The sequence below is a fragment of the Saccostrea echinata genome, unplaced genomic scaffold (assembly GCF_033153115.1).
Source record: "Saccostrea echinata isolate AGI-Se365-2 ecotype Australia unplaced genomic scaffold, CSIRO_AGI_Sech_v1 ptg000001l, whole genome shotgun sequence".
NCBI lineage: Eukaryota > Metazoa > Mollusca > Bivalvia > Ostreida > Ostreidae > Saccostrea > Saccostrea echinata.
The window spans coordinates 2,653,022-2,678,857 of NW_026889750.1; the positions used below are offsets into that span (position 1 = coordinate 2,653,022).

The following is a 25,836-nucleotide window of genomic DNA, read 5'->3' on the forward strand; positions in this document are numbered from 1 at the left end:
CTTTAGCTTTGTGACGTAATGTGAATCTATTCGTTATAATTTACGTTAAACGATACATGTACGTTTGGAATATTATGATTCAAAAGCATTTTTGATAAATCTGATCAGGTAAGTGATCTATTTGGTATTATTAATAAATTCTTGTGAAGAGGACTGCAAGAAGTGAATATAGAAAGTACTTATACCGATAAAACTACGAAGCTAATGTCTTAAAAAAAAGCACCGAATGTAATTTTTGTCTTTCTTAGGTTTTATAAAAACAACTTTTGCGGTTTTTTTTAAATTTTGAAATGAATGACATTTTTTGTGAAGTTCTTTTTACGAAAATTTTTGCAATGACGTTGCTAAGGGAGATGCAGGGTGAGTCGTTGCGTTGTGACAACAGCTCACAGTAACGGCATCAGTCGTAGCGAACGGACGTGCAAAAATTTCAGAGCGAAAAAAACTGAAAATTGACAATGAAACGACGACTTTCATCTGAGGATTCCTGTACTGAAGGGAACATAATGGTATTATTTACCAATATGAATATACTTTTTTACATTATCTCCAGTAAATGGGGATATTCAAGGAAGTAAAATTTTCATGAATGCTTTGTATCCGAGTAAATACTCGAAAAATTAAATGTTTGGATCCAATTTTGCCAGAAATAAATCAAATAGTTCCAAATTACACCACAAAAAATGAATTAAAGATGATTTAAAAAGTTCCAGCTTTTTTAATTGCTTAATAACGAAAAATAAAAGAGCGTGCAATTATACGAGTACATGTATACAGATAATAACAATTAAAAAAAAATGAAGTGCCATTGAAAAAAAAATAATTTACATAATTATATCGAATTATAATATTTTTTTTTAAACATTACTCAGCAAGTAAAAATATAATTCTATGATATTTTAGACAAAGAAACGAAAAACCAAAAGAGGAAAGAAAGGCGGGAGGAAGCATAGTCCTCGTTCGTCCACTGACTCCTCAAAAGTTCCCCGAACACCACGGTCATGTGTGTCTGATACTAACACCTCTTGCCACAACAGTGAATCTGTAGGCAAACTATCAGTTGCTGAGGAATACGCATTAATTTCTCAGGAGATATGTGATTCGGAAACTGTTTGTTTAGTTTCACAGACAGATCTCTGTGCTGAAAACTCTCTTGACATCAGTGAGGTTACAGGCGATACAAATGTTACAGAGGAGCTGCAACAAGTCTTTCAATCATGTTATGATGCAACCAGTGAAAGCAACAATGATGCATGCATTCTCTCACAAACAGACATTCTTGGATTGTTGCAAGGATTGAGCAACACGTACAATCTAGCAGAGGTGCCTCTGCAGGAGCAACCTTTTCATGTGGTGTCAGACGGTTCCTCCATGTACTTGGTAGGCCCTCAAAATCAGATCTACATGTCACTGGTACCACCAGCTGGAAGAACTGCTACAACAGACTCTCATATGGTGTGCACTGTTCACGAAAACCCTGACCATTCTAATCAGCACACAGACAACACCAAATATTCGGTAAGTCAGTCCTTTCTATTTCTCTGAGTCTCTCTCTCTCTCTCAAACAATGGTCTATCTATTTTCCTATTTTCTATTCTGTCTTCTCTTTCTTAGCAGCAGTTCGTTTCCAAGTCTTTTTCTGAGAGAATCAAGGAAAAGCTTGAAAACTGGGTAAGAAATCTCCAGTCAAATTGATTTGATATAAATGTACTCAACATTCTGTCCAAGCCTTTGCTCTTTTTGCCGGGGAAAATTCATGGTTGTGGTCTTGGGGGTTTTGGGTAGTTGTGTGTGTGTGTGTGTGGGGGGGGGGGGTCGTTCCAAGTCGTGCGTGGGTGACCCACTGGTGTTCATTTTTTTCAGAATTGTAAATACATGTACTGCACATGTGTATATATGAAACTGTAAAATTACTCTGAAGTCCCTATTCTTTTTAGAATAATCCTCTGTACCATTAGAAATTATATTTATTTTGATATATTTATTTTCCAGTATTATGCGACTATGGATGTTGATCGGAGAGAGGCTCATCTACTGAAATATCCCTCTCATCTGGTAAGTGTCTCCATTACTACAACTTGTCTTCATCTGCACATGTAGGAGAAAGATTTTAAGTATTTAAGTAATATAAATATTATTAAAATAATATCACCTATTATTAATGTGTGTGTGTAGCATTATTACATCCAGAGCATAGGCGTCGGAAGCAAATTGAAAGTGTGTGTGTGTGTGGGGGGGGGGGGGGGGCTAAACCAACAAAAAAGGTAAGCCCCAATATTCAATGCCTATATCATGTTTATCTTTGCAAAAAAAGTGGGGGAAGGGGGCTAAGCCCCCCGTCTATGCAGAATTTCTCTCAATTGTTGAAAAGTCGCGGACCTAAAATTTCAGGCGCAACTATTTTCCAAAGTTCATTATAGCAATTAGCAAATAAGGCGATGATAGAACACCCCCCCCCCCCCCAACGTGATGGTGTAGAATTAGTTTAACATTGATTAATAAGTAAATGCTTTTTTTTTCAGCTGGAGTGGTCTGAGCGTGTAAAATTCAGGCACGAGCGGAAGTGGAAAATGCTAGACTTCCATGAGCCACACTACAGTGAGTGGGATTTTGTTTGAGCAGCCTTTACCTTGACGGGACAGTTTATTGTTTGTTGTGGTGCTATAAAAGATCACTCTGTTACGAACCATATCAGCCCATCGTTTGTCTTTCAGGACATTTTAAACTTTTGAATAGACAAGTACATTGTATATTTTTGCTTTTTATTTTTTTTTTTAATTTATTTTATAGTTTGTAAACTCTTCCTCGGCAAAATAATGTTTGCGATGAAAAATTTTTGGCAGACAGAAAATTGAAATTCAATCACTATAGAAAAGCTATTCAGTAAGCACTGTGTGCTATCGTATGAAATACTTTGATATCTTTATTACCATAAATATATTTTGATTTCATTTTTATTTTTGGCACCAAGTGTATCTTAAAATTTAACGCTTTTAATTGGAAGATTAAATTGGTATTGGTCTGTCTGTATATCCAAGTGGCCGATTAGAAGAATTGCTTTAATATACTTGTTAATATTATGATTATTATAAAAATAAATTTGTTTTACATTATCTATCTATTGTTTTCTTTCTACAGAATCCTCATTTTACATAGAAAAGAATTTAATACGAAACACCACATATATGTGTACTAGTATATCAAACAATAATACAAAACTGTTTTGTATTACAGTCGAAAAGAATAATCCCTTTTTTGTGCCTAAAGAGTCTGATAACTTGCGTATAGCAGTCTTCAATCATAAACACGTAAATACTGTACATATCTTTGGCTATATTGACGGAAATCTCTATCGCATCTTCTCGATTCTTTCCGCTTGTCGAAAAGGACCGAGAATTAAGTTGCGATTCCGAAAATTCTTGTCCTTAAATAAAATAGGCCTAAGTTACGAGGTACCTTTCATTTTACCTCTACTGATTTTTTCCTAGATAAAATTAGATAGTTAGTATAACAGTAAAGGCTTGTTGAAGGAGTTAGTAATATCCCAGTTCCTCAAGGCCAGGACGAGGCGAAGCCGAAGAAAATAATCCTAGATGATCGAGGGGAACTGGAATATTGTTAACTCCCTCAATTATATACCTTTTTAAAACTGTTTTATCATACCAATACACAAGTAAATTTAAGAAGATAATGGATAACCGGAAATAAGCTTTCAAAGCAGGGAATAGCTGACTTGACTAACACACCGGGAATACTTCATTTTCAGATTTATAGGGAATTATTCACAATTAATTAACTATCTTATTTAATAAAGGGGAAAAATCAGTAGAGGTATAATAAATAGAGAATAATACATGGCAAAATCTGTATCACACCCCATATCAACCTGATACTCCAATATCAGCCCGAGGGCCGAAGGCCAGAGGGCTTATATTGGTCGAGGGTTGATATGGGGTGTGGTACAGATTTTGTCATGTATTGTTGTTTTTATTATATATTTGAAAATAGTGTCTTAAAATCATTTATAAACTTGTAAATTAATTACTGAATTTTTAATAATTTGAATGTGTTCTGTTTTTGTTGAATTTCCATTTCTCATTTTTTCCCCAAAGGCATTACATTCAGTGATAAGAAATGAAATAATTACAAATTTTAAAAAAATATTTATTTTGAACATTAAATACCCGATGAAATAAGATTACAATTTAAATAAACTAAATTAAACTAAAATTGTCTCCTTTATTCAAACGTATTTTAAAAAAAGAATTGAACAAAAGGAATCAGTCTACATAAAAAAAATTAGCATGTTTTATTTCATACATTTGACGATCAACATTTCGATTGACCAACACGCGAAGTTAAACTATGTCTTAGGAAAACATTTACAGGTAATATACAGGTAACATCCTGTGTATATAGGTAGTATACACAAGCCAGCTTGGTTCCCTCGGGGCTTCACAGCCGTTTCAATTAAGCTCCACCCCACACCAAACTTACCTGAGGAAAACCGACCGGTTGAAAACCTCGGCCTTTAACAATTAAATTAATAGAAAAAGATCCGAGGTACTCCGACTGAAAAATACAGAGATGTTCCGGATAGGTGTAATAAAGGGTGTGATAAAGGGTAAAATAAAGGGTGCCGATACAGGGTGTGTATTACAGGGCGCGTGCCTGTGTTCATATCAGGGAAGCAAAAACCCTGTATTATATTACAAATATATAATAAATGTGAATAATTCCTTAAAAATCGCTGTTAATAGACTATAATCCCCGTGCGTTAGTCAAGTAAGCTAATTCCTGCTTCGAAAGCTTATTCCCGTTATTCAGAATCCTCTACATTTTACTTATGTATTGGTATAATAGGTGAAATGACTTATCCCGTTTGTTTATCAAGTGAGGGGAACTGGAATATTGTTAACTCCCTCAAGAGGTCTGGACGATTTCCAAATGTGGAAGTCAAGAATGATAACTGCATGCATGTTGCTATATTTACAATGACTGAATATCATCTCCTTTATTTCTTAAGAAAAAAATTGCCGTTTATCAGTCAGTAAACAGCAATAAGCATATTACCTGTACAGATTTTTTTAACAGTAGCTGTACATGTTCCATCAATGAAACGCACAATGACGTACATATCAGTAATGGACTTTTACGAGAAGCACTGACTTTTGCACTCGACGGCTTAAATTGACATTCAAACATGAATTATGTAAGGAGGTACGGAATTGACAAATAGATTAGAAAACCTTACTAGTGGTCATAGGTAGGGTGTTAGGGGCACTTACATGATTTACCGGTATGCAATCAACACGAGAGATGACGGGAGGTAGAATAACATAACTTAAAATACCTTATTCGTGAGGGGTAGTACCTCCTTTCAATCTTATTTTATGACGGAATCAAATAAGGAAGAAATTAAAAAAAAAAACTTGGCAGGAGTATGTCATGGTGGGAAAGGGAGGGGTTTAGTACAGGGCGTTTCTTGTTCCCCTCCCTAGACAATGTATTATGTGCTTTGAAATGTCAATCATTATCCTTTCATTAACTGTTTAGCTAAATATTTATATCGCAAAAGAGCTGCCGTATATTGTCCCAGTGTAAAAGTAAGTCGTCGATTGTAAAAGTCTGCGCTTCTCGCAAAAGTCCATTATACTATATTTCATCTACTAAATCTTACTTTGAATTATTATTTGTACAGATATAAATATAAACAATAAAATGTTTCTCTTTAATTGTTAGTACGGGAATTAACGTTGCAGCTATTGCAGAAAAAATTTACAAAACCCGCTTAGGCGGGTTATGCATTTTTTTCTGCAACAGCTACAACATTAATTTCCGTACTAACATTCTAAGAAAACATTTTATTGTTTAAATATATAAATATATATTTCCTAAACACATGAGATTAATTTCTGTCCAATCAGAAAACATGATTTTAAATTGACACACCTATACGAATAACGCAAACAAAGAACTTAAAAACACATGGATTTTCTTTTTTTTTTATTTTGACAATTGTTTTTGGAAATCAAATTAAATATACTGAAAAAAAGAGATATTATCTACAATTCTACCGTGAACGAACTATTATTTAATCATTTTACAACATTTTGACAGCATATCATGTATTGAGTATAGCTATTAGCATTTATTGAATACATGTACAAGTCTTATTCTAGTTTATTAATACTGTGTAATTTTCAACAGAAACAAAAGCGTTACTCTCCTCACATGTAATGTATTTCGTCTGAAAAATGTATATCGATGAATGCAGCAAAAAAAAAAAATTATTATCAATTATAAGCATTCATTCATTTAAGCTACACTATGAATCATGACACAAACAATATATCAAGGTAGTTCATCCTCTATTGCCTCGACTTCAAATGATGTAAATCAAACGAAGAAGGACAACAAAAAGTTCTTTAGTATATTTTTTGATTTTTGAATATTGGAGTTGTAAAGATCTTTCGTTTTCTAAAATAATCGGATTAGATAACAGAGATTCAATTTCGTTTCGAATTTCAGTTTTAGTTTTCTTTTCGTCAGAATTCAAATACGCAGTAAGCTGATTCGGTTTCTGTCACGGGAATTTTTTGCCGGATTCATATTTCCTATGCCGTTGCAGGGGCGTACCTTCCATTGTGGCAATGAGGCAACTGCCTTACTAGATTTTTCTCAGCTTCCACCTGCTCCCATAAATAATAATATATTGCAAAAATCTTTTTGTAAAATTTATAAGCAAATCTATTATGTACGTTCATATAATCAAGGTTCAGGCTCTACTCCCATTACTGAAAGACTCTCAAGTAGGTAATAATATGAAAATATCAAAAATTGATGCATGTTTGACAGTTATAGTTTTCACGAAAAAAAAATTAATAAAAAATGTATTCATCCTAAAATGTGTTACAAGTTTAAATAAACATATTTATTCACTTTTTTAACATCGTCAGAAACCCGCGGTCGGTCTCGCTTCTTCTTACCTTGAGGTATGGAAAGCGAAACCGACCGTGGATTTCTGTATACTTTCATAATATATAGCAGCATATCCATGCTATGAAACCGATAAAAGTGACGAAAATTCTGTGCAGGACAAGTATGATATTTGCATTCTAAAAACCCCAAATCCATTTTCCGTCCGGGGGAGGGGGTATCAGCCCTACTAAACCCCCACCAGGGATCTGCCCTGGACCTGCTTGGGGCCTAATTAAGGTGACTCCCATACCCCCTGCCCCAATGGTGTTGCCTCACTAGAATTTAAAGTCAAGCTACGCCCCTGCGTTGATAACCGATCTTTTTGATCGTTTCAGCTAAGTTTTTCCTGCGTACAATGGAAGAAATACTGATGTCATAAAATGATTGTGAAAATTGCATGTTAGATAAAGATTTCTCTGTACACAAAATCGTTTTATTATTTCCAAATGAAAATTGTGGGATCTGATAATTAACCTATTAAACCTAAATCCATCGCGCATTTGCTGGAAAGGGTGTCGTATTTAGCTTTCAAGCTACTAAAATATTGAAATACAGACTTTAATTCCGAAAAGTGATCAACATTGATAATAACTTTTTCCCATTTGCCAAATAATGCAGCGCCTAAAATCCAGTTTTTGGAGCTTTTCGAAAATTGGTTTTAGATATATTCACACCTCTATTTTGATCTCGTCCTTCGTATCACCCTCGGATGGTCCACTCAGAGGCAAAAGATACATATTCCCATTTGAAGTCCCAATCCAAAGGCGGTTCTTATCCACTGCCAAAGCCCAGGGCGAATAGAAGCGTTCAATATTATTTTCCACAAATCTTAGAAAATTTCCATCTGGACTTATAACGTGTATAACACAATTTCTAGCATCAGATATATACACATTACTTTGCTTGTCATACGCAAGACCTTGGGCAGCCATTAACCTTGGATACTTTGGACAAATGTTTCCAGAGTACGAGAAAATTTCTTTACCATCACGATTCACGCAGACAATGCGATCTGTTAACTCCATTAAATCAATGACCAAGAGATCTCCATAAAGATGATTTTCTATGACTTTGTATGGCCATGTAAAAATCCTGTTGCCTTTGTAGGACTCGATTTTCTTGAGAACGCGACCAGAATAAGATAACGTAAAAATTGCGCGTACGCTCTTTTCAGTGATTTTTCTTTCGTCACTATCCACGACGGTGACAAGGATTTCTCCACTTGGAGATTTACAGAGACCAATAGGAAACAAAGGAGTCAAATCTGCAAACGTTGTAGTTTTTCCATCAGAATAAACCATTTCAATACATGTTTTTCCTTCAAAAGTGACGAGTGTTACCTTATGGTTAAAAGAGCATAAATCATTCACAACTTGTGGCAAAGAGATGGGCTCAGAGACGTCATGACTCAGGTCATCTTTAATTTTCAGGCGTTGGATACCCCTAGCGGTTCCAGGCTCACGAATCATCGCCATGTTGTCATTTAAAAGTGAAATGGCACTTATCCCTGTTTGACAGAGCTTGAATTTACTAAAAATTCCTAATCTCTTTTCTTGCGTTTTTGTCATTTCCAAAACTTCTGTCTCATAGGTCTTTGAACTCATACCAACCATTTTCTGCAATGCTTTAGAATCTACCTCGCCTTTGAAAAAGGTGATTTGTATGACATGCGGCAGTATGGGAGTTTTTAGCAAAGTCCAAACATTTTCCAGTCTCTCGTTAGATTCGTAGATGTACTTGAAAGATCCCTTTGGACTATCCTCGCACTTTTTCACAGCATTCAGTACAGCTTTGGTGACAGAGTCGAAAGAACGCTTTGAGTTCATAATGTTAGTTTCGTTTTGACTGTGAACAGATTTCAATTCAATTTCTATTTTTTCTCTTATTCTACTGACTTCTTTTTCAATTTTGTTTGAAATGTCGTTCAAAGTAACGAGAGCATCTGTCAATTCCCTTTCAGATTCTCCCTGCTTCTGCGTGCAGATACCGGAATTCTCCTTCAACAGCGGTATGGTTTCTTCCTTTAGAGAAAGAATATCATTGAGTATTTTTTCTTTCCCCTTTTCTATGAAATCTTCTAGTTTTATAAAGTCATGAAGTTTATGCGGCCCAACCACACATCTTGCACAGATAGGTTTGTAGCATGTACTGCAGTGAAACTGGTATGCTTCTTCTTCATGTTGATCACATAGTCCATCTCTTTTTTTCTTTCCCGCGTTTATTTTCAACCCACGCTCCTGTGCATCTCTGAAGTCTTTGGTTGTCAAAATTTTGTGCGTTTTCGTTGCTTTTCCTCTTTGATGTGTTGCTTTACATACGTCGCACAACGTTTCTTCACAGTCTAAACATGTCCAGCTTAAATTTATATTATGAAATCTTAAGCACAAGTCACATTTACAGACTAGCGATTTAGTATTGATGGACTTTGGAATTTTCCCTGCCATATTCTATACACTATAGTTAATGTAAGTTGAAATAATAAAAAAAAAAGGCTGAATAAGTTTTGCTTTCTTTTCCGATAGTATAACCACCGATTCGAACAGTGCTTTAAAACAAAGAAATCAGAGAGGTCTCTAAATGAAAAGAAAAGCCTTAGGAAACCAAATACCAGTAACTAACTAGTGACGCATGTAAACATGAGAATACTGTCACTAGATTATAAAATATAAAAGGGTAAATGGTAACTCTATTGTCAAAAAGAACTCGTAATCTTTATCAATATGGATTCACAAGATGGCCTGATAGCAGAGAAAGGATCTTTGGACGACATTAAGACACCTCGACATTGTGAAAACTGTCATCGCAAAACGAATATGAGATGGAATTGTACCAACTGCAAAAAGATATTGTGTTACAACTGTAAATTTGTACACTCAAAGAACAAATCAACAAAAGCTCACACTGTTGTTGAAGTAAAAACCTTCAGTAAAAGTTCTAGTGACTTGACAACAAAGCGACCAACCGCGAAAAAGTTATCTCCGGGACCCTCAAATCGTTCACCTAGTGTTGGAAGTTCGTTATCAGTATCAAGAATTCGAGAAACCTGCAAGGAACACGAAGAATTTCTGATTTTTCACTGCAACACGTGCTCAAAACCAATATGTAGTGACTGTATTCTGGGTACTCATAAAACGCACGAGTTAATAAAACTGGAACACTATATAAAATCCGAAAAACACAGGTTAGTACAAGAGGTTTCGGAAGTTAAGAAAACCCACATCCTAGAGTTGAAGGCATTACTCCAAAACTGTATGTCAAAGAGAAAATCTTCAGAAATGGGACTGAATTATGCCTATGATGAATTGAACGAACACGTTGAAAAGCTCATTGTAGATGTCAGAAGCGAAGCAGACAGGATTGCTGATGACTTTAAGAGTATTCATACCAAAAACGAATCTGAATTAAGCAAAACTGAAAAGGAGATCAATGAAGCACTGAACGTTGTTAATGAAGCTATCTCACTCTGTGAAAACAACGTGGATGCATCTGTTTATCAGTTGTATCAAGCTAAAGAGAGAATGACTCATTTAAATGAAGGAATGGTGTTACCAAAGGAGCCGAACATTTATCCGATTGAATTTGAAAAAGGTCAAATTAACAGATCCCTTCTTAGCAAAATGATATGTACAAGCATCGTCAAAGATGAGGACGAGAAAGACGAAGCAATAGAGGAACCAATCAGACCAAAAAGCAACCAAATAAAGATTCCAAACGACGAGATGGATAGGTACAACTTGTGCAAAGTCGGAATTAGTTGTCTTTCTATCGGTTCTGACCAATCTATAACCGTCCGAGATCCGCGTACAGCAAAAGGGATTCTAAAGATCTGTATCAAACAAGGAAGAAAACTAGATGTGAAGGAACCTATTGAGTTTGACAAATACGTCACCGATATTTGCTGTTACGACAACAAGAGCACTTTGGTTACTTTTGTGAATACGGGTGCTATCAAAATCGTCAACCACCATGGTAAAATGGCGACGTTCACAGATTTATCCCCTTTATATCCAGTCAGTTTGTGGAAGACGTCGAATGGATCAATTCTAGTGTCTGTCGTCGAGGGTGATGAGTTAGAAGCAACAGAAGACAGTACACGTGCTGTTTACATTTTGTCCTTCAGTGGACGAGTTCTGAAGAAAGTGGAATATTTCCAAGGAAAACGAACGTTAAACAGACCCTATAGAGCAGTAGAGAATAGCAAGGGGGACATCGTAGTCATTGATTTTATTGACCTCGATGACAGAGTGGTCTGGATGAAGAAAGACGGCGAAGAGATTTGTTCCTATAGAGGACATGTTTCTCCAAAGTATCCAAGACTTATGGCAGCTCAGGGTCTTGCATGTGATAAAGATAGTAATGTTTACGTTTCGGATGCTAGGAATAACGTCATACACGTTGTGGACACAAGTGGAAAATTCATTCGTTTCATCGAGAACGACATGGAGAGATTTTTCTCCCCTTGGTCACTGTGCGTTGATGATAACAAACTATGGATCGGGACGTCCAACGGACGCTTATACAGAACGTTTATTAAAACAAAATAAAATTTTCAATGGGTACTAGCACTCTTCGAATTGAATATGCAAACGATCAGTGTAGTGATTAACAACATTAATCGAGCACTAAATGTGCGGTGTTTCCAATTATATTACCGACAGTAACTGGAGTTCTTTCTCTTGATATCATTGTGCACTCTATACGAAAACTGAATACACGTGTACATGTTTTAAAATTTATTGACAAGATATTGTCATGAGAAATCAGTCTGCATATTTCAAGGATGTATTTTAATTTCAGATTTAGGAAGGGAAGCGATCGTGTATTGCTTTCGACATTCGTATTCTTGCTTACAATATTCAAAAATATATATTATATTCTTGGTTAAAATTAAAAACGAAAGTCGCGGGTTTCAAAGTTCTTTAGCAACATAATCCCACGAAACTACTACTCCTTGCATCGGTCCAAGGGTGAGACTGCTCGGGTCTACATCGGTGTCAGCATCAAAACTTTCTGATCCACCCGTCGTCAAATCAAAAGATGCCTTTGTTTGTATGGTGCTGTGAGATGAAGTATAGTCACGTTTTTGTGCAGTTTCCGCAAAATTAATTGCAACCAAGTATCTGCAAACAAATTATAACAACATCAATTTCATTTAAAAACAAGAGGCCCAGGGGCCACATCGCTCACCTGAGCACTATGGCTAGGAAAAAGCAGAAATCACTTCAATCTTGAAAGGTTGAAAAGTTTAAATATAAAAGTGATTGGGGGGGGGGGGGTGTCAGGAATTGAACAAATTTGAATCTACATTATCTGAGGATGCTTCCATTTAAATATGACCAATCATGGCTTTGCTGTTCTTGAGTAGAAGATTTTTACAGATTTAACCTATGTATTCCTATGTAAAACTTTGATCACCCATTGTGGCCCCACTCGACCCCCAGGGGTCATGTTTGAACAAACTTGAATTTACACTATCTAAGAATGCTTCCATATGAATATGACCAATCATGGCTTTGCTATTCTTAACAAATAGTTTTTTTTAAAGATTTTTACTATGTGTTCCAATGTAAAACTTTGATCGCCCATTGTGGCCCCACCCGACCCCCGGGGGTCATGATTCGAACAAATTTGTATGTACACTATCTGAGGATGCTACCATATAAATATGACCAATCATGGCTTTGCTATTCTTAACAAATTGTTATTTTTTTAGAATTTTTACTATGTGTTCCTATGTAAAACTTTGATCGCCCATTGTGGCCCCACCCGACCCCCGGGGGTCATGAGTTGAATAAATTTGAATCTACACTATCAGAGGATGCTTCCATGTAAATATGACCAATCATGGCTTTGCTGTTCTTGAGAAGAAGATTTTTAAAGATTTTTCCTATATATTCCTATGCAAAACTTTGTTCGCCGATTGTGGCCCCACCCGACCCCCGGGGGTCATGATTTGAACAAATTTGAATCTACACTACCTGAGGATGCTTCCATGTAAATATGACCAATCATGGCTTTGCTATTCTTGAGAAGAAGATTTTTAAAGATTTTTCCTATATATTCCTATGTAAAACTTTGATCGCCCATTGTGGCCCCACCCTACCCCCGGGGGTCATGATTTGAACAAACTTGAATCTACACTACCTGAGGATGCTTCCAAGTAAATATGACCAATCATGGCTTTGCTGTTTTTGAGAAGAAGATTTTTGAAGATTTTTCCTATATATTCCTATGTAAAACTTTGATGGCCCATTGTGGCCCCACCCGACCCCCGGGGGTCATGATTTGAACAAACTTGAATGTACACTATCTGAGGATGCTACCATATAAATATGACCAAGTATGGCTTTGCTGTTCTTGAGAAGAAGATTTTTAAAGATTTTTCCTGTATATTTCCTATGTAAAACTTTGATCGCCCATTGCGGCCCCACCCTACCCCCGGGGGTCATGATTTGAACAAATTTGAATCTACACTACCTGAGGATGCTTCCACATAAGTTTCATGTTTTCAAGCACAGTGGTTCTTGAGAAGAAGATTTTTTAATGATGCCATTAATTTTTCACGAATTCTTAATTATCTCCCCTTGGAAGAGGGCGTGGCCCTTCATTTGAAGAAACTTGATTCCCCTATACCCAAGGATACTTTGTGGCAAGTTTGGTTGAAATTGGCCCAGTGGTTCTTGAGAAGAAGTCGAAAATGTGAAAAGTTTACAGACGGACAGACGGACAGACAGACGGACAGACGGACAGACGGACTACAGACAAAATGTGATCAGAAAAGCTCACTTGAGCCTTCGGCTCAGGTGAGCTAAAAATTAGTCACCATACATCAACAATTGCAAAGTTATAGTTTCTTAAGTATGTAAATAAGCATCTGTGGTACCGGTCTTACCCTTTTTTTCCATCGAATTCTCGGACAAACGAGAAGACACTGTTATCAACAAGTGCTGAGTGGTACTCCCCGATACGGAAACTATCTTCTCTTCTAAGAATGGTAAGATTTTTGAAAAATGAGAGAAGAGAGTCGCCCTTTGAACTCTGATTCTGTAAAACAAAGATTATACACACGGTATTGCGCAATGGCTACATTAGATTTTTCACTAAGAAAACCAGTTGTGGCGGAAAGAAATTCAGGGTTCCTTTAAATACCTTAACATTATTAATTTGGTAGTCTGTACTTGTTGCTATCCAAGGTGAAGATGAATTACTGAATCCAGCATTACGTGTGTTATCCCACTGCATTAGTCCCCTAGATGGATGTTTCCGCGAAGTTGATGAAGTTGGTTCTGCCACGTCCATCATGTTGATTTCATCGCCATAGTATAGGACAGGAGTTCCGGGCAAGAGCATCGTCAGCATGGCAAAGGCGCGAATAAAACTTTCGTTGTGATTGGATGCCAGTCGTTTTACACTTTCGTCACCAAACTACCAAAAAAAAAAAAATAAAAATAAAAAAATCACACAATACCTTTTCTTTCTTTTTTTTTCCGAAAAAAATCTTGCGCCAGCATAACTTGCAGACTCTTATTTATACTGTACATACCGACCAGGTGGGCCAACGACCCGAAGGTAGGTTGTTCATCCATTCATTGACGTAGTTGCCAACACACCGGCCATTGCAATTAGAGGCGAATGGCCTTCTTCTGAGGGGGAGATGAACACCATCTCTCTGGAAATGGCCGTAATATTTCATCATTTCTGTAACAGCGGAATTGGGATCGGGGTCTGCCATGAGAACCCTGTGAAGAAAACGAAAGAAAAAACAGACCTCTCACAGACTCAGTCATGATTTTTCAAGCAATTGTATGATTTCAGTAGGAAAAAGCAACATTATGTGTTACTGGGGTTTTTGTATGCTACCTATTCATGTGTTTATCGACTGTTGTGCGCCATCTTGCAAACATATCGTATATTTCTGGTAGGTTCTTCGTGTATATATGGTCGTAGTCCTTGTATTCCTATAAGAAATTGAAAATTAATTATTAGTACATTAATCTTCATATAAAATTAGAAAATACTAGAAAAATTCTCTGAATCTAAATACCCGTCTTCAAAATTCGTAATTTTTTTGTAGCTAGTCACAAGTGAGACACTTACGTCACCAGTGGCAGACGACAATTTGGGTTCATCACGTAGGTCATAATCCTCAAACATAAATGCACTGTTTCTGATGTAAAACCCATCCACAGACTTGTTCAACCAATACTCCAAGATTTCCTAAATTAAAAATCAATTTATGCTTTTAAAAAATCTGAGTTGTTTTTATGATTTTTTTTTTTAAATTAAGATCGTCCTGTAAACAAGTCTTGTTGTGCAACAGACGTACATTGAGTTTTTCTTTGACCTGTGGACTGCGCAGATTAAGATCAGGTTGATTATGGAGGAACTGATGGAGATAATATTCCCCTGTTCTAACAGAGGACTCGTTCCACGCATCGCCACCATACATGGATTTCTGTGTTAAGAAGGATTGTTAAATACATGTACATGTATTCTGTTTTCTTCTTCTTCTTTTTTTTAACTTTTTATAAAGTGTTGTGAAATGATCCCAATTTCTTTGTTGGAAATGCGATTAACTTTTAAAAACATCATAATTTAAGAAATGCTGCAAAAATTGAAATTGCAGTTTTCAGTTTACATGAAACAATGTTCCATTATTTGAAGTTAGGCTCGACAGGTTTGAAAAAAATTACAATGCCCTTCCACTACTTACCCAGTTGGTTGGTGTGTTCGTCCATACATAGAAGTTTAGGTACGAATCATTTCTAAATCTAGCTGCTTCGCTCCACTTGAACCAATCACTCTGATCACTGGTGTGGGTTGGGATAAAATCCAATAAGACTTTCAATCCTAAAAATTGAAAAAAGATACCAAAAATAAAACTTCCCCGAATGACATTCGATTTAACACTTGTCGCCTTGTGGGGTCTGGAATCGGATTAATTCAATAATGCAGCTGCTGATTCGTATCACAGCAAACAAAGAGATTAAACTTCTATTAATCTTTTCCATTTCCTTCATATAATTGCGAGCTAAATTCGCAAGTATATTGGAAATGTTTTGTTTAGTCATTTTTAAATATTTTTTGTGAGTGCTATAAGGATTGCCTTTATCTGAATAGAAACTTAAAGCTGTTGACATTTCCGTAACGCAACAACATTGGTACCTTTCTCATGAGCTTTAGTGATCAGTGTTTGTAGACCTTGCTCTCCACCAATGGCATTATCGATCTTCATGTGATTGGTCAAATGAAAATCTCCATCACTTCCGTCGTCTTCATAAGTCGGACTTAAAGAAATGACGCCAGCACCCAGATCTTTAATGTAGTCCAACTTGGACGTCACACCTGCAGAAAATGCATAATTGATTCAAATTGATAAAAAAAAGCTAAAATTATAAGTAACATTTTTTTTGTTTTACCTAAAATAAAAAGGAATATCACTTTAACCTAAAATTTCATAAGATGACTAATGTTTTATAAACAATGTTGTTTTGAAATTAAAAAAAAAATATTTATGCATACTTATGCACATAATTCTATGACAAAATATTCTTCATGTCGAAAAAAATTCAAAGATGACTTGTCTTAAAAGAGATGATGGTTTTGTTTGCTGTATCAATACTTTTTCATTTTGGATTTACTCCATATAATTCTTTACCATCCAAATCACCGACCCCGTCCCCGTTACTGTCCTTGAAACTGCGGACGTATATCCTGTATACGACCTCGTTTTGCCACCAGGTCCTGGAATCTGGAGATTTACACTTCGGGTAGATCAACACCAGAGCCACCACCGTAATGATCAGCGCCAACCATCCCAGAAGTATGATGGAGATACAGATCATGCGCAGTCGTCTCCAGAAGGGTTTGGAAGAGTATTGCAAGAGCTCTTCTTTTCCCATTCCCCGGAAAGGGGAACCACTGGTGGTGTTGTTGTCATTGTCTGAGAGTTTGACATCGATGCTTTCTGGTGAGCTGTTAATAATACACAATTTTTAAGAAACAAGGATCTAAGAAAAACTGAGGCTATTAACAAAAGACGGAATATATGGCTATATGGAGACAATGTCTTCTAGGGCTGGGAAGATATATCGAGATATCGATAATATCGATTCAATGTGAGGATGATACGCATATCGATACCTATTAAAAAATATCGAAATATCGCAAAAAAAATCTGACTTTTATTTTTTTTCTTTGTTTACTTAACATTTTGGGTTAAATATAAAATAAATATGCAAAATATAAATATGAATATGAAATACATAATAATAAACACCACTTGTGTAAAATGATTTTGTTTTACAACAGATATACAACTTCTTTGAATAAATTATTCTTATTTGTGAAGAAATGTTTTGTTCATTTCGATACAAATTTTTTTTTTATAACTAATTCAACATATCGTGATACATATCGTATCGTGGCTCAAATATCGTGATACGTATCGATATAGAAAATGTTGCATCGTCCACAGCCCTAATGTCTTCCAGCCAAACAAGGATAAGTTTTGAACTTTTTGGTGAATAACCGGCAACTTATCGGGTATTGTTCACGATATGCAAACATGGACTAGTCTAATCACCGATCAAAATGTAATGCACATAAAATAATATAATGAGCAGAATGAAATAAGTTTAAATAAATGAAATGCTACAAATGCTTAACCAACCGCAGAACGACCAAATCAAACCAAACAAGTATTTAAATAAAACATATCTTCACTAAGTGAAACTTTTAACATGCCGACCTATGAAATAGCTAGCTTTTGTCAAATACATGTATTTGATTTGTTTGACATAGAAATGCGTCTCGGTTAAAACTGTACTGACTTAATTAGCGACAGGGGCATATTTGTCAATATGAATACATATTAAGTCTTGATAAAGACAATATCTAAAACAATAAAAGAAGGACTTCCAAAGAAAAGATTGTTTATTTTATTACTTACGAACTTTTCTCGTTAGAAAATGAGACTGTGGATATTCCAGCCATGTTTCCAGTCTAGACCAGCCTTCAAACTGTTTGCGCTATACAAGGCAAACAATATCTTAGAAACCTAACAATGTCTTTAATTTTTGTGCTAATTTGCAGACGTCGACAATCTTATGGCCGGTTTCAAATTCACAAATGGCCTATTTGCTATCTTGTGTTTAATCTTTACGTTATCACATATTAAGTGTTTGTCTATCGTAATACTGTATGCGTCAAACCTCAGAATCGAAGATAAATTATAGTAAATATGTGAAATATTTCTACTATTTCTCTAACTTATGCACAATATAAGTACAAATGCTTATAAGATCGGTGATATACAGTGAAAGATGTTTATCCCCCACCCCCGCCTTTTTTTTTTTTTTTTGGAAAATACTCATCGATATCACGCTTACATAGTTCATCATTGTCAAAATCAAGTGTCAAATCCTGACCGTGTATAACTTATGTACTAGTACACTTCCATGTGATAAACAGAAGACACAATTCTAATGTTCAATAACCTGTCACAATGGAACAAGTCAAACTACTTGTAAATGCTCATTTACTTCCCAACATAAATTGATTATTATAAAAATAATATATATAACAAAATATTTGCATGTAAATGGTAAATTGGATCCGTTGAACCCAAATAAAGCACTGAAGAGTGGAACCCCCCCCCCCCCCAACTAATAAAATATAATGAGTCTTTATTTTCTCGAAAATATGTGATTTCTCCCTCAATTCTATCTGTATATCATTCTGTGCAGTTGGTTTCTACTTTTGATAAGGTTTAAATATTGGCCATATACAATACAAATAAAAATGTAATCACAATTTTTATACTATTTTCGAGAAAATAAAGACTCCTGATATTTAATTAGTTAGGGGGGGGGGGGGTCCACGCTTCAGGTGCCTGTGAATAAAGGTGAATGATCACGTCAACTATCACAACTTTGTTATTACTTAATATTATATATATATATATATATATATATATATATATATATATATATATATATATATATATATATATATATATAACTTCTTGAAACTCTCTTTCAGTACACAGAGTGTGAGAAAAATTACTAGACTAGTATATAGTTCTTACGTGTCGTATACTGTAAATTTTGAATAATAATTCAAAATTATCTCATATCGGAATTGAATTTTATATTCACACATATTCAGCAAGTTCGGAATTTAAAGTCCAACTTAATCAATTATGACACACACATATATATTTGATAGACTGTAAAAAAAGATTTTTCTGCATAAAAATAAAAAAAAAACTCGTATATAAAGCCAACAATAAAAAATGTCTGTGATTTTTCTGTTTGATTTTTAAATCTATTTCATAGAGTTTATTTTTAAATTTGTCTGCATTTTGAAGAAAACTTCCAGGTTCTCTCTCTCTCGCGAATATATGTACATGTATTTCTGAATACAAATCAATGTATATCAATGGTAAGTTGTCAAGCCTTTTGCATGTCCCCTGTATTTTAACTGTTAAGTTTCGATAAAATTATTTTTGATGGGGATGGAAAAAATCATTAAAACACCTAATAAATTGTTTGTTTGTTTGTTTTGTTTTTTGTTTTTGTTTTTTTTGTTTTTTAAAAAAGCAACCAAAGCATGTACCATTATACATGTTTATTTTTAGCATGAAAATATGAAACATTAATAAAAGTTGTTTTTTTTTAAATGCAAACAATTCTTTGGGTCAAAATGTCAATGCTACATAGCCGATCGCCTTATTTCAGACTCCCAATATAATTCAATTTAATTCAATTTAATTTCTTTATTTACCAACTAAGGATGAAGGATAATTTTTATTAATGAGAAAGAAACTGAATTTCAAAAAATTATTTGAATTCAAATATAGATAAACGATCTTTTCAGTGGTTTGGATAATCTATCGTGCATTTCTATTGTTCAGATATTTATAGATTTGGTCCAAAGTTAAAGATCTGTTCATTTATATCAAATAATGTGTGTCATTAAAACTTCAAAAATTTAAAACCTTTGTTTTGTTTTATTGTAAGTAGTGCAGTTTGAATTTAAAAAAAAAAAGAAAAGAAAAGAAAATGATAAAAATCTCACAAACCACCCTGTTTTTTTTTTTTTTGAAATTACAAATAACATAACAGACCGCGTGGTCTTTAAACTTTAAAATAGTGCTATACATGTTGAAAACTTTAATCCGATCAGTTTGGACACACTGTGTGTATCGTTCCACATTTGTAGGTCATGCAATCAGATTGAATTAACCCATATCAAATCGGCGTACTCCCTGCGATGAATGCATTTTAATTGTAATTTTAAAATAGGATATATATAATCAATAGAACTTGATAAAGCTTACATTTACGAATATCTGACCGCATTAGAAAGATTTTTTTTAAAAAAAAAAGAAAGAAAGAAAGATATTTATATAGAGAGCATATCTATGTACATTTATTTCATCGAAACTGAGTAAAATATTGTCAGTCGATGCAAATCATTAAAGACAGTGTGTTAATCATGTTAACGCAGGCGAAACTTTTGGAGAAAAAATTCTATCATCATACGTGTATACATGCATTTTCCCCTTATTTCGCCTCATTAGTTAAGACCACAACTATGTTACAAACCTATCAGTAAGACTGTAGTGTGGTCCAGTTTTCGACCCGCTGGGTTCTAGAAAGGGTAGAATGAGTGAAAGCTACGTGATGTCATTCAGAGGCTTGTTTTGTTTCACATTTTGAGAGGAGAGAGATTTTTACTAATTTGGAATTTAAGAGAAAAACGGTAGTCGCGGTTTCACCGGCTGATAAAGATGGGGCTAATAGGAGAAAATCACCAGGATGCTCTCTCCAAATTTGCGTTTATGCTTATTGTTTTCTTTTTGGCAACTGCTACCAGAGGTGTGTATACATATATTTTGTTTAGTATTACAAATGTTTTTATTAATACATGTTAGAGTATTTTAAAATTATAGTAATATTCATTTTTATAATGGCCCCTATACACATTTGCATACATATATACGAATAAATATTTAGTAATTTATACAGTTTACTCATTCAATATTAGTAGTTATTCGTACGACAATACTTCTGTTGCAAAAAAATCAGGGTAACAAAGTTATGCGACAAAGCTTTGGACATTTTACTTATCGATTCACTCACTGAAATTCTTGCATCAATCTTGAGTGTTCAATACATTTTATATTCATATTTACTTTACTCGCATTTAAGAGTATTATTTTCTAAATAAATGTATTGACTGCATGATATCTTAATTGTTTACCCCTATACCCCCTGTCTCAAGCAGAAATGAATAAAGAAAAAATTAATTAACGGTTTTGACAGCAGCCTATATTTACACATTCATGAATAATTCAATATTGCAAGCTATATAGATGAGAAATTTACATGTTTTACACATTTTTTTTTATATGTTCCTATTTAACATTGAAAGCGAAATTATATTTCTTTGTAATATTTTACTTCAGTTTAACACAATGTTAGGCATAAGAAATTGAAGTACATGTATAATGTTTGAATTATCGTCATTTGCACAATGTTGCATGCTGAGAAGTGCATTAATTTCAGTATTAGATCTAAATGGGGTTTCTAGAATCAATTTAAATAATAACTTCAATAGACTACGGTTTAAATTTTTTAAAGAACTCAATACGTAACACAAGCATTTGAAGCACTACATGTATAAGTAATCCTTCTAGAAAGTACATGTAAATACTAATAGCTTAACATGCACATGTAAGGGTTAAACTTAGAATCTGACAAAAAACTTGCCCATAAAACATGTATATTTTTTAAGATGTTGATTTGATATATTAAAAAAAAATTCCTGGTGTACTTCACCATGGGTACGGAAAGGAACGAGATTTCTCCAACACAAATTTCTATTTTTAGGAGAATGGTTGCTAGTTATCGTGTACATGTTCAGGGACCAGCTGCAGAGCATGATGGGAAGGCAAGGTGTTCAAATACCCAGCGGTGACCACAATATCACAGGCCCCTCACAGCCTCTTCTGGAATCCCTGAAGCTGCAGAACGTCCACTGGTTCGTGCTGATGGCAGTGTCCATATCTTTTCTTATGTACTACGGACTGGCATACGGATGGCACTATTACTATTACGTCAATAGACGACATTTGGTACGGATCAAACATTTTTGCCTGAAATTTCTTGCGGTATGAAAAAAAAAGATAAAAACAGGAATTTAATTAAATTTGCAAAAGGTATCAAAAAGATTTGTTCTATATGGAATCAGCTAAGTGTTCATATTTAAATAAAAAAAAAAAAAAAAAAACAACAACTACAACAAAACAAAAACTAATTATAATATACAATAATCACAGCTTGTAAAATACAATTTGAAAGTGAGGCACTTCAAGTGGTTTGGCTTTTTAACGAATTGTAGATTCGGTCAAATAAGTAGGATTCATATTATTAGAAACTTCTTTAAAACTGCAGGTCAATGAAATGACTTTAACTCCCTACAAATCGATTTGTAAATATCGTTTAAATAACACCGGTATGCATTAATGTATACCCTGAGATCTTTGGTTTTTAAAATTCCATTTTTATCAGAATCTTCAGGACTTTGGATAAGAAGTGAAAATAAATGAAAATTAATGAAGTATTTTCTCTTACGATGGAAATGCACTTATGAAAGTTATTGATCATATTTCGTAACGATTTAAATCATTTTACCATAAATGCCTTTATGGCAGTATAGCCACAGCTACTATATATTTACATTTACATTATTTAGCAAGACAAATGACTTGGTAGAACTTTTATTAATCATGAAGTTATGCTTGTCATTTTGATATTGCTGCATCCATTAAAGGTACTATCCTCAGCCACCAAAGTTGTAATGAAGCCTATTTTTGTCTTTGTCTGTCTTTCCATAAGATGAGGTTTCAAAAGGTTGTGAAGATATCAATCAATGTTTTAAAGAAAAACATAATGTACATTTAGACCATTTTCCTCATGATAAAATAAGTAGACTTTTTGGTTTTAGGCCAAGGAATGGAAATGTCAGCCTGACAAGTTTCTGACGCCAGAAAATGAGAGACACGAAATTCTGCTGGGGTCGATGAACATGTTGATCGGGTCCGTGTGCTCTGGGATCATCGCCTGTTTTATAATGAATGGAGGTACAGTATGACAATAACACTTCATGTCTTTTTTACGGTTTCTGAAAGCGAATGGTTTCTTGAATCTCAGTTTTTTTGTATTAGTATATCAAATACAATATGACCGATTAGCTAGGATTGTCTACAGTGTGGCTTGAACCTACATCCCTCAGATTTAAAATCGAACGCACTACCGACTGAGCCAAAGGGTTAGCTCACTAGCTAGTCCTAGGGGGAGCGTGGCCTCACTATTTACAACACATAACCACTTTTAACAACAATGTATGGTATGAAATCAGTAAAAATTTGGCCAAATCAGGCATTAATGTTTACAATATGTGTAACACATGTACTTCACATGTTCACTTTCTCTTTCAATTTCAGGATACTGTAAGATGTACTACAATATATCAGAACGAGGCTGGGCGTACTTCATTGCTTCTCTTGTGGGATTCTTTGTGTATAACGAAACGATGGCGTACTACCTCCACCGTCTCTTCCACAGACCCTGGCTGTATAAAAAGATCCACAAGATGCACCACCGCTATCACCAGCCGACTGCGTGGAGTGCTGTCGCCATGCACCCCGCGGAGTTCCTCATGTATCAGGGCTACCTTGCTGCGACGCCATTTTTGATCCCTATTCATGCCTGTGAGTACCGACACTTCTGTCATTTCAACATAACTATCGCTTTAGAACAATAGAAGCTTTGATCCACAAACCGCCATATACATTTTTTTTTCGAAAGTAAAAGAAGTCGCTGGAATTTCAAAGAACTGGAATTTCAAAGAACTGGCTGGCCGAACGCTGAGGGCCAGACAATTAATTATAAGTGTCAAATGTATTTTAAGGTTCATAAACCCTCTGCTCACTCATATAAAATGTTTCTTCAGGTCCTATGATTTTCCAAAAGAAATGTATTCAAACAATTATAGCATAGCTTGCGGGGCAAAATTGGATAAAAAGACACTTCAACTTGACAAATTTATAAAGAAATAATAGACATTTATGTTACTAAGAGTTATCTCTCTTATCAGAGTGTCGATGAACCTTAAATGAAACCCTACAAGGAATGAATTGATAACACGCCTGAAAAACAATATATATGACCCAATATATTGCTAAAATATAATAAGCAGTCAAGTTTTAGTTATCAGCCGGCATTAAATTGAATAAACTACTGTGTAATTGTTTCTTCTGCATGATTTTCAGTTCCATTCTTGTTCGTGTTGCTGTACTCATACTATTACGGACTCTGTGACCATTCCGGGATTAAGATGGGGGCCATTTGGCCGTGGCAGCCACACTCATATTTTCACGACAACCATCACAAGTAAGATTACAACTTCATCGTTAGTTTGGACTTTCGGTGGACCTTGACATAATCATACTCACGTCACACCAAGCTCTCAAACAGTGCCGTCTGCTGACAAACAGTGACATTTGCGGTAAATTTATATCAGAGCAAGTGTTAACACTGGGAATAATAAAGAGTTTACCACATTTTTACAATATTTATACTGTTAAGCTTCGGTCATATCTGTGTTTGTTAGCCATATCCAAAAGTCTTAACATATCGTTGAACATGTATATTGTAATGTGTATTTTAACGTTGCTATATTTTACAGGTATTTTCACGTCAATTTCGGCTTCAACACGTACTTTTTCGACTGGTTTCATGACACTCTGAGGAAAGAGGATCGTGTTTATGGAGAGGATATTTTTGGAGGACGTGGAAGACAGGAGCTAAAATCTGACTAGTATTCTAGGAAGGCCCTCTTCCCTGAACATCAGACACTCCTAAAAAGGGTTAATTAAAAGTAACACAAGATGGCATGAATAAGAAACAAACTAAAGTCAGAATGTAGGCCCATAGGACTCTTTTATCTCTTTCACATAAATGGCAAGCGTGATTTTATTTACCTTCATTCATTTCATCAATATTATTAAATAAGAGGATTGTTTACGTGCATGTATACTTGTTACTGATAAGAAATTTAGGCTAAACAAATATCATTATCCCTTCGATATCTAAAAATATTAATGTCATCGAAGGACATGGTAACATTTCGATAATGTAATCGGAGGTGGATTCGGAAACGTCATTGAAAAGGGAAAGGGGGGGGGGGGAGGGGGTCATACTAGTATTTCCAAGGAAAATAAACTTTGATTGTTTTTTTAACAAATTAATTTAATTAAATCACTTACTGATATTGATTTAAGATTTACGATTTCATTGCTTAATTAAGAGATTATGTTTCATGTTTATTCCGCAGTGTGACAGATTTTTCATGCTTTGTTGTTTAAGTATTTTTTTTATTTTAATTGTTACCTCAAAGATCTATAAACTGACCACGTATAAATGACAGCTAAAACAATATCCGAATTGTTTTGCTTGATGTGAGTGGCAATGGAAATCTATAATTTTTACATTTAACTAATTTACATTTTACATTTCACTGCATAAGCAAATGTACACTTTTTTCTAACATATGACGGTATTGGAATCCCCAACTCCAGCGCCTGATGTTAGAAGAAAATATGATATTGTGTAATGTTTTGATCTTCTTGACACAGATGACAGTGTATTTACAACACTGAAGTTGTTACACTCGATGTGAATTTTTTTTTTATTGTTCTTTGTGATTTCGAAAGTTTACTGTTGTTTTATCATCTACACGATCTTTATCTTGTGTATTTTTAAAAAATGTATGTTTTTATCGCAA

The 25,836-nt window shown here is 34.8% G+C and overlaps 5 protein-coding genes across 6 annotated transcripts; 3 read left to right on the plus strand and 2 right to left on the minus strand.

The window, feature by feature from the left end:
- Positions 1 to 358: 358 nt before the first annotated feature.
- Positions 359 to 3,113, plus strand: LOC133178080 (uncharacterized). 2 transcript variants are annotated; one of them, XM_061312936.1, is made up of 5 exons: positions 359 to 509; positions 904 to 1,518; positions 1,615 to 1,671; positions 1,993 to 2,055; positions 2,523 to 3,113. In XM_061312936.1, the coding sequence occupies exons 1-5, from the start codon at positions 459 to 461 to the stop codon at positions 2,616 to 2,618; spliced, it is 882 nt and encodes a 293-aa protein (XP_061168920.1). In that variant the 5' UTR covers positions 359 to 458; the 3' UTR covers positions 2,619 to 3,113. The 2 variants fall into 2 exon arrangements, with proteins under 2 accessions (XP_061168920.1, XP_061168857.1); XM_061312873.1 differs by lacking the exon at positions 1,615 to 1,671.
- A 4,536-nt stretch (positions 3,114 to 7,649) lies between these two features.
- LOC133181704 (uncharacterized) lies at positions 7,650 to 8,807 on the minus strand. Its single transcript, XM_061316267.1, has one exon. It carries the CDS (start codon positions 8,805 to 8,807, stop codon positions 7,650 to 7,652), a length of 1,158 nt encoding a protein of 385 aa, XP_061172251.1.
- Positions 8,808 to 9,701: 894 nt separating this feature from the next.
- Positions 9,702 to 11,525, plus strand: LOC133181713 (uncharacterized). The gene has a single exon (XM_061316277.1). The coding sequence runs from the start codon at positions 9,702 to 9,704 to the stop codon at positions 11,523 to 11,525; it is 1,824 nt and encodes a 607-aa protein (XP_061172261.1).
- A 174-nt stretch (positions 11,526 to 11,699) lies between these two features.
- LOC133183009 (alpha-glucosidase-like) lies at positions 11,700 to 18,128 on the minus strand. Its single transcript, XM_061317922.1, has 11 exons — positions 17,933 to 18,128; positions 16,640 to 16,956; positions 16,147 to 16,326; positions 15,695 to 15,831; positions 15,308 to 15,436; positions 15,079 to 15,198; positions 14,842 to 14,939; positions 14,525 to 14,720; positions 14,131 to 14,406; positions 13,874 to 14,025; positions 11,700 to 12,101 (listed from the first exon to the last, which is right to left on the minus strand). Exons 1-11 carry the CDS (start codon positions 17,974 to 17,976, stop codon positions 11,891 to 11,893), a joined length of 1,860 nt encoding a protein of 619 aa, XP_061173906.1. The 5' UTR covers positions 17,977 to 18,128; the 3' UTR covers positions 11,700 to 11,890.
- A 2,461-nt stretch (positions 18,129 to 20,589) lies between these two features.
- LOC133183016 (uncharacterized) lies at positions 20,590 to 25,228 on the plus strand. Its single transcript, XM_061317935.1, has 6 exons — positions 20,590 to 20,864; positions 21,879 to 22,123; positions 22,996 to 23,131; positions 23,495 to 23,761; positions 24,323 to 24,443; positions 24,739 to 25,228. Exons 1-6 carry the CDS (start codon positions 20,777 to 20,779, stop codon positions 24,869 to 24,871), a joined length of 990 nt encoding a protein of 329 aa, XP_061173919.1. The 5' UTR covers positions 20,590 to 20,776; the 3' UTR covers positions 24,872 to 25,228.
- Positions 25,229 to 25,836: the final 608 nt, after the last annotated feature.